The sequence below is a fragment of the Lonchura striata genome, chromosome 18 (assembly GCF_050655825.1).
Source record: "Lonchura striata isolate lonStrDom1 chromosome 18, ASM5065582v1, whole genome shotgun sequence".
NCBI classification, from domain to species: Eukaryota; Metazoa; Chordata; class Aves; order Passeriformes; family Estrildidae; genus Lonchura; species Lonchura striata.
In genome coordinates, this window is record NC_140720.1 from 11,265,620 (window position 1) to 11,274,217 (window position 8,598).

General features: G+C 56.3%; 1 protein-coding gene across 1 annotated transcript; it reads right to left on the reverse strand.

Annotated features, from left to right (window-relative positions):
* Window positions 1-2,844: 2,844 nt before the first annotated feature.
* On the reverse strand, window positions 2,845-7,579 carry TVP23C (trans-golgi network vesicle protein 23 homolog C). Its single transcript, XM_021539068.3, has 7 exons — window positions 7,553-7,579; window positions 6,478-6,560; window positions 6,145-6,289; window positions 5,630-5,719; window positions 4,935-5,066; window positions 4,735-4,863; window positions 2,845-4,060 (listed from the first exon to the last, which is right to left on the reverse strand). Exons 1-7 carry the CDS (start codon window positions 7,553-7,555, stop codon window positions 4,028-4,030), a joined length of 615 nt encoding a protein of 204 aa, XP_021394743.1. The 5' UTR covers window positions 7,556-7,579; the 3' UTR covers window positions 2,845-4,027.
* Between the last annotated feature and the right edge of the window lie 1,019 nt (window positions 7,580-8,598).

The following is an 8,598-nucleotide window of genomic DNA, read 5'->3' on the forward strand; positions in this document are numbered from 1 at the left end:
GGAATAGCTTTTCCCTCATCCAAGGATGTTTTAGGTGAGGGCTGGGACCTCTGCCCACAGGTGGCACCTCAGTGGGCTCTCAGGTGCTGGGAAGGAGGTGTGGAAGTTCCCAAGCCCAGAGGTGACACAAATTCCTTCTGCAACAGGGTCTGGGTGTGAGGGAGGGCTCCAACAAGAAGAAAACATAACCCAGAAACCGGTGAAAACAAACTGAGGTGGGTTTAAAGCTTGGAGAGGGGACGGGTGACACGCACAGAAGGTCCCACTGGGGCAGGGTGACACGAAGCGCAGAGCAGGGCAGGGGTGCCCTCGGGAGGAGGGCGGGTAAGGGCTGAGCCCTGCCCTGCTCTGGGGTCCCAGCAGGAGCGTGGCAGAACAGCTCCGTGACTCACGGCTTTACACAGAGCCTTGGGCTTGGGAAGAACAGGAGGGGAAACGCCACAGAGCTCACCCAAAATGAGCGACATGGAAGGTGACACAGAGAGGGAGAACTCGGAGAACTCCACAGGCCCTGGAGGTTTCCAGGAGGAGTCCAGAGGGCTCGGGATGAGCTCGGGGAGCAGTTCATCCCCAGACTGATGCTTCTCCCGGTGCCGGATGGGTGGGATGAGGCAAGTGTGATCCTGGTGGTTTTTAAGGATTCTTGCCGGAATGTGAGGAACAACAGAGCAGAAAGTTCAACTCCCCTGTGGAGCAAACGGTTGGGACTTCTACAGAGCCGGGTTCACGGAGAGAGCAATCAGCTGAGAACTCCGCGTGGCTTTGGCCTATATTCTGGGAAATAGTAAAGCTCTTGGAAATGTGCAGCAATGGGGGATGGGCTGACCTGGCACGAACAGCCACTAACTGGGTCATTTACAAATTAATAGCTGAGGGGAGGAAATCCTTCAAAAGAGTGGGAATAAAACAAAAGCACGTCAGGATCTGTGCCCGGAGAAGTCACCAGAGGGGCTCCCCAGGAACACACGGTTTCCGTATGGAATTCTCTGCCACGGAGGTTCCATGGCTGTAATTCCTGAGCCACTTCAGAGCTGTCCGAGCTGGGGGTGCAGACACAGCTTTGGGCTCCTGCTCGCAGGCTGTCCCAGGTGCCAGAGGGGTGCTGGGTTTTCCATCAGCAATTCCTCAGCAGCAGCACACAGCAGGCTCAGAAAGGGCACTTGGAGTTAGGGGCACCTTTAGCACGGCCATTTCCGCAGGAGCAGACTCAGCTGCTGGAAGCGGATTTCGTTTGTCTGGGCAAGAATGAATTCAGCACCTGACATGACCTCGGGTTTGCTTCCCGGGCTTTAAATCCTGTCTCCTCCTTCTCCTCTTGAAGAATCCCTTAGGAAAGCAGGATGCTGCCTTCCGGGCTGCACGAGAGGCAAGCCCAGCCATCCTCGGCGCCTCTGGGTTTGCTGTGCCCACTGGGCACCCCCACGAGCAGAGGGCAGCCAGGAGGGAGCTCCTGCAGGCCCCAGTGCCCAGACCCGGCTGCCCGGCACCCTCACACCCTGCCCAGCGCCAGGGAGGGGAGGGGAGTGGGGGAAACTGCCCGGGAAGTCTCTGGGGTTAGAAGGTCCCAATGCATCCAGGAATGTGTTAAAGCACAGGGCATGGAAAGCACTGCCTCTAAATCCAGCACTGCACGGGGGAGGGAGGGAGGGGACGGGTCCCCAGTGTCACCAAACAGCGGCAGCAGGGATCATGGTGACAGCCCCAGGGCCTGGGCCAGCCCAGCTCCTCCTCTGCTGGCCCCAGGGACCCCAAACAGGGCTCTGCCTGTGAAAGCAGGATAATCCCAAACCCAGCTTCCAGCTGTGCCTGCACCATCCCAGCTGTCTTTCGCTATTTCAGAGCAAAGATTATTATTATTATTATTATTATTATTATTATTATTGTATTACTCCTGGAGTATTTCTGCTCTCTAAACCCTCCAAGCTCAGCCCCACCCAGGTCTGAGGTGGGGCCAGCATTGTCCAGCTGATGCTCAAAAATCTGGCTCAGTTGGAGTCCTGGGGCTTGCAGAAAAAAGCACATTCAGAGAATTTCTCTGCTCTGAGGCAACTCCCACTTCCTGCTCCCCAGGAAATCCCAGCGAGTGAGAATCAAACCAGACTCACACCCAACTGCAGCAGAGATAAGAAATTTGGTTCTGATCCATGACAGGAATGCAATAAACTGCCAGTTTCTCAGAAGCCAAAACCCTGACTGTTTGCCAAGAGCTAAAAATAACCCAAAGAAGGCTCTATTTAAAGGCACCTACAAAGAAAGGCCTCTGTCCTTGGTTAAATAAACTGCAACTTCCAGAAAAGCCCTGTTTCCCAGGAGTCTGGGGGGAGCTCTGGCAGCAGGTGAATAAACAAACCTTTTAACACATTTTAGAAGCAGGAGCCCGTGGCTGGAGCTGTGCCAGCCCCTGGCCCAGCAGAGGACAGGGGCTGGCTGGGCTGGAGCAGGAAGGATCCCACTCCTCCCTGCGGGTCCCACGATGCTGCTGAAGGGTCTTTACTCGGGGGTTTGCATGAATTTGGCCTCTTCCCGTTGAGTCCCTAGAAAGGAACGATCCCTTGGATGGAAGTGGGGACTGAAGCTCCTCTGGTGTGGGACTGAGCAGGGTCAGGGCAAGGGGCACCTCTGAGTGCCCCCAAAAGGAGATGAGCCTTGGGAGATGGCGACTTCAGCTCTGTGTGGTGCCAGCTCCAGCACTGGGGCAGCGTTTGGAGCCCTGGCTGACAGAGCTGTGCCAGAGCTGGAGGAACAGCACTGCTCAAGTGACCACAAACTCCTGCTACAGGTGCCTGACAAGGACACAGGGCAGAAATTAGGCTGGGCCATGAACCACAGAAGGGAAGTCTGGGCTGGTTAAACAAAGCAGCATTTTAATTTCAAGATTTTATAAATATGTATTTACAAAAGGAAGGTATCAATCCAGAGTTAAACAAATGTACAGCTGCCAGTCCTGCAGAGCAGAGGGACAGAAACCAGAGTAATGCAACCCCACAGTGCACAGCACCCAGAGACAAAAACAAACCATGATGTAAATTCTTCATGTACAATTCCTCAGCCAGAAGGCTCAGCACGTGCTGCTGTAGAGCACCAGCTGCAGGGACAGAAGCGCAGAGGAGGAGCTGGCCCCTGTGCAGGGATGGGCTCAGGCACAGCACTGCCAGCCCACGCAGGGCTCAGACTGCTGGGGAGCTTTGGAACAGAGGGTGCACGTGAGGTGCCACCCTGCCAGCCCCAGTGTGCCAGGAACTCACAGCCCCACACGCTGCTGGCCCCAGGAACAGCCCCAGTGTCCCCTCCAGGACACCACGGCCTCGGTGTGCCAGGCCGGGCACACCAGGGCTGCTCTCTCTGCCCCTGCCTGCAACCTGGTCCTGCTCTTGCCACTCTGCAGACAGCCCAGGCCTGCAGGGATTCCCAGAGACGCAGGGCTTTAGGGTGTTCTCCAGGTCTGTGAATGCTTCAGAAAAGCAGAGCCTGCTCACAGGTCACCCTCTGCAGCTGCCGTGAGACTTCAGGGATCTTCCCAGCAGCTCCATTCGCTCACTGCAGCCATTCAGAGCCATTCCAGACACACTGAGGGATGCAGGGCCAAAAAATCCCTCCCTGACCTGTAGCAGAAGCAGCAACAACCTCCAAGAGCAAGATCTGCCCACAGCTGAAAAGTCCCAGGCACCGGTGCTGAAGGAGCAGGAGAGTTCCCAGGGCTCGGCTCGTACAGGGCTTTTCTGAAGAATCTCCAGCAATTCTTTTTAAACTCATCCAGTAGTTCTAAACCTCTATGAACCCACTCAGGCTATCTTTTAATTTAAAGTTTAAGCACATTAATTCTTGTTAATCAAACTAAAGAGAAGACTTAAACACAAACTGCTAGTGGAAAATGGAATATAAGTTGCCAGGAGTGTTAACCTCAAGTCTTGAACAGTTTATTTACTTCTTTTGATTCACACCTTGTGTGCAGCTCCCAAATTAGTCAGAGCAACTTCTCTGTTGGTCACTGCTGGGAATGCAGCCTGGCTGGAGGCTCCCACCATGCTCAGGATGCTGCTTGGTCCTCTGTAGCCATGGTCTGCAGGAGGCAAGGTCAAAGAGGGCAGGAGAACTGCTGGGATTTGGGGGCAAAACATTCATTTCTGCCAGAGCCTCAGACTGGCCTGGGCATCTGGGTAACCCCTGCCAGGGTACAAGAATTCAGGAGCAAACCAAGAAGGGGATGGGCCCAGCACAGAGTGCCCAGAAAGGCCATCAGAGCTTGAGCTTCTGATCACACTAATGGCAGTGATTCCAGCACAGATCTATGAACCTGTGGCAGCCAAACGCTGCTGCCAGAGATCAACACAGCCAGAAAAAGCAGCCCAGCAGCAGTGAAGTGGAACTGGGGTGGTTGTTCCTGCTGGAACATTTGTTCCCTCTCCTGGAAGGAGGAAACCCAGAGCTGAGGGAGAGCAGGAGCTGCTGAAAAAGCTGGGTGGAGTGGGGGAGAACACAAAGGGCAGTGGCAGCCCTTTCAGCCAGGAGCTGCTCCCAGCACTCCCGTGATTCCCATGGCATTTGCCCATGGCACCAGCCGATACCACAGCACTGCACGTGGGGCTGGCTGGCAGCAATTAGCAGTGCTCTGAGCCTTAATTAACGCACTCAGGCTCCCAGGCAGCAGCGTGGGAAGGGTCCCACTGCACAGCTCAGAACACCAACAAGCCCCTCCTGTTTCTCCCAGGGGTGCCAAAGCCCTGGAGGCCTCACCTGCCGCAGGAACTGCTTCCCCAGGTAGCTGGTTGCCATGCTGGTCAGGGTCTTCCTGCTGCCAACTTTACACCTGATGTAGCCGTAGAGGTTGGCTCCCTGCAGCACCACCCCCATCACCACCACTGCCTGTGCCAGGAAAAAGCTGTCAGCTCCTGGCTCAGACAGGGCAGAGCCAGAGCGGGGCTCGGGGCACTCACCAGCCACTTCACTTTGAAAGAGAAGAGAGCGCTGAAGGCAAAGATCACCCAGATCATGGGGCAGGTGATCAGACCCAGCCAGAAAATTCGGGACTCTGCTTCAGAAGAGGTTTTACCCCCTTGTGCTGACACCTAGAAACAGAAAGGAAATGGCAGTGAGCAGGCTGCTCCATCCCACAGATCCCATGTCCTTAAAACCAGGGCACAACCCCCACACTCCTGGGATTTCCCTCCACACAACAGCACTGGCTGCTTCCATGACTCATTTCCACATCACACAAAGACATCTCTGCAACAGAAAGTGCTTCCACTTAAGGGAATCTCTTCCATTTCCTCTCACAATCACTGGAGACAGCAGCATCAAAACCTCTTGGAATGCTTGGGGCTAGAAGGGTAAGTTTGGGAAAAATGGCATTTCCTGCATGGTTGTTACAAAGCTTAGAAACAGCCAAAGGAGTAATTTCCTACCTCCAAAATCCACACACTTACATTACCTGCATTAAGCCAGATCAATACATCATGAGACTTTTTTAATAACTCAACAACCAAAAAGCTCATCCAGCAGCCTGCACAAAACGAGGTCTGTGGCTGCCAGTAAATGCTCCCTGTGCAGCCTCCCCTCAGCAGTAGCAGCACCACTCATCAGGGGGGTCACAAAGCAGACACGAGCACCAGGTGAGAACAAAACCACTGACCTTCCTGGCTTCAAACACCCAGTGACTTCTGCCATCATCATCCACCTGGTTCCACCAGCGGAGGCCAACCATGAGCCGCCCTGTGACGTTCTGGAAGAGAGCAGAACCTGTAAGCTCTGGGTCTTCTGCCAAAGAAACCTTCTGCACAGCCCAGGGCCCGGGCTGCTGCTTCCCATGGTGCCCGTCTGCCTCACATCTGGGAGAGCCAGATCCACAACAAGCCATTTTGTGAGATCCAGCACAAGGGCAGGGTCGTGGTGGTTCTGAGCTGGCAACAAAGCCTCAAAAGGGAGTCTAAGAAATGTTCTCCACTCGGCTTTCAAAAGGAACCAAATGCACACAGGTGCCAGAGTTTATTTCATAGCTCTCTGCAATCCATCACAGCACTTGAAGGAGTTTCGGTGACACACTTTGTGTCAAAGGCAAAATAAATTATTTTTCTGAGACATGAGTATCACTGTCAGTTATTTTTACACAGCAAGGCAAAGATAACAAAAAGCACAAGGGGAACTGACCTTTACAGCCCAGAAGTCACAGGACAGGAGGAGGATGATGGTCACCATGCAGGCAATGAAGCTGCTGGTTAAGAGCTCACAGAGCAGGTACACAACGATGGCACTGACCCGGAAGAATAAGTGGAAAAATGATGCCACTGGGTGCCTGGAACGAAGGACAACAAGGTCACAGCTCCTGCAGACAAGTGACACTGCCTAGGGATCTCCCAGCAATGCACAGGATAAGGGGCAGCACTGTAACGTGGACCCAGTGTCCTGGAAATATGGGCAATAACTGCCTGGAAGCTGACACAAGGAAGAGACATTCCAGAAACTCCCTCTGTCACCACCAACCTTATTTTTGACTTCTTGGATCTCCTGGATACATCATCATCTGCATCGAAGAGAGACACATCTTCAATGTCATCACTGCTGTCCTGAGGTGGGAGCAGAGACAAAGGGTTACAGGAGAAAGATGAAACACTTTCCAACTTCAACCTGGCGTGGTGTTCATCACCCAAAAACCACAGAGGCGGGATCAGAATGCATTTGGGAAGAACGTGAAGGTCTAACCACACACAAGCCTACACTGTGATCTGAGAAATGATCTGAGGGCTCGGTTTGGTGAGCTGAGCCCCAAGCTGATCACAAAGCCTGCTGCTCACAGGTGTGCCAGGAGCACCGGCTGTACATGGGAACACACGGCTGTGACACACGGGAGCACCGGCTGTGACACATGGGAGCCCCCGGCTGTGACACACAGCCCTGGACACTGTCCTGCTCTCCCTGCTGCAGCCAGGGCAGTCCCTTTGCTCTGCGTGCCAGGAGAGCCTGTGCCCGGGGCTGTGCCAACACGGAGAGTGCCCTGAGAGAAGCGCTCTGCGTGAGTCGCTGTGCAGGCAGAAACACGGAGCGGCCCCCGAGCTGTGGGTCCGGGCACCGGCTGTGGGTCCGGGCACCGGCTGTGGATCCGGGCACCGGCTGTGGGTGTGGGCACCGAGCTGTGGGGTTGCTGTCACGGACGGCCCGTGGCGGCAGACAGCGCCTCCGAGCCCCGCAGCCCGCCCGGGCCTGCGGAAACGGGTCCTGCTCCGGGTCCCGGTGCTGTAATCCCTGCCCAGGCCCTGCTCCGGGCCCGCGCCCGCGATCCCGGTCCTGTGACCCACGGCCGAGCCCTGATCCCAGTCCGGGTCCGGATCCCGATCCCGGTCCTGTGGCCCATGTCCAAGCCCCTGGGCGCGGTCCGGATCCAGGTCCCGATCGCGATCCCTGCCCCGATCGCGGTCCCTGCCCCGATCCCTGCCCCGGTCCCTGTCCCTTCTCCGGTCCCGATCCCAGTCCCTGTCCCGGTCCCGATCCCAGTCCCTGTCCCGGTCCTTATCTCGGTCCCTGTCCCGGTCCTTATCCCGTCCCTATCCCGGTCCCGTACCATGGTCGGCGCCGCCACTTCCGCCCCGCCGCGCGCGTCATCCCCGCGGACCAATCAGAGCGCGTCCCGCGGCCCCTCCCGCCCGCTGCGCCCCCCGCGCGTGCGCGCTGGCGCGAGCCGGGCGCGAGACGTGGCTGGGGGGGCGGTGCCGCCAACGGCCTCGAGGGGAGCGGGGGGGGAGCGGGCGGACACGGGAACGGCACCGGCTGAGGGGAGCGGGGGGGGGGAGCGGGGGGACACGGGAACGGCACCGGCTGAGGGCAGCGGGGGATCCTGAGGGGATCCCGGGGAGCGGCACCGGCTGAGGGCAGCGGGGGGAGCCCGGGGAACCTGATCCTCCTCCCTTCGTCGCCGCCCAAAAGGAATCAGCCTTTCCGTGATGTTTTCCCACCAGGCTTTCTTGGGACACGTTTTCCCCGCGTGTTACGGCGCGGTTCCTTGGCCGCAGCGGGGTGGGCTCCCTCATTCCTTGGGAGAAGCTGCCATCCTGTGGCGGGCTGTGACATCCCTCCATCTCTCCATCCCTCCATCTCTCCATCCCTCCATCCCTCCATCCCTCCATCCCAGCCCTCCATCCCTGCATCGAGCCCGGCGCAGCCACCTCGCAGCCGCAGCCCTGTGCCACAGCACAGCTTCCATCTGCCGTTCTCCCTGCGGCTGTTCTCCACTGGCTGCATCCAAGGGTTTGCGAGTGGAAGGTGGCGTTGAATTAAACAAACCAACGCTAATCACAACCCCACTGTGGGGAGAATTTCAAAGACTTTCATTTCAAACCAGAAGAGCTGCTGAAAGCCCCTTGACATGGCCGTCGGCAGAACTGGCCTCTCTTAAACCTCTGATACAACAGGTTTTTGGTACGCCAGCCTGGACACTCAAAGCTAGATAAATAGCGTTTCTCAAATACTAGCAAGTCATTGAGTTTTTGTGATCCTATTAAGTTCTCAACATTACTGGAAACCACAAATTAACGGAGTGGTTTGTGTTGGAAAAAACCTTAAAGACCATCCAGTTCCATTCCCCTGACGTGGACGGGAAACTTTCCACAA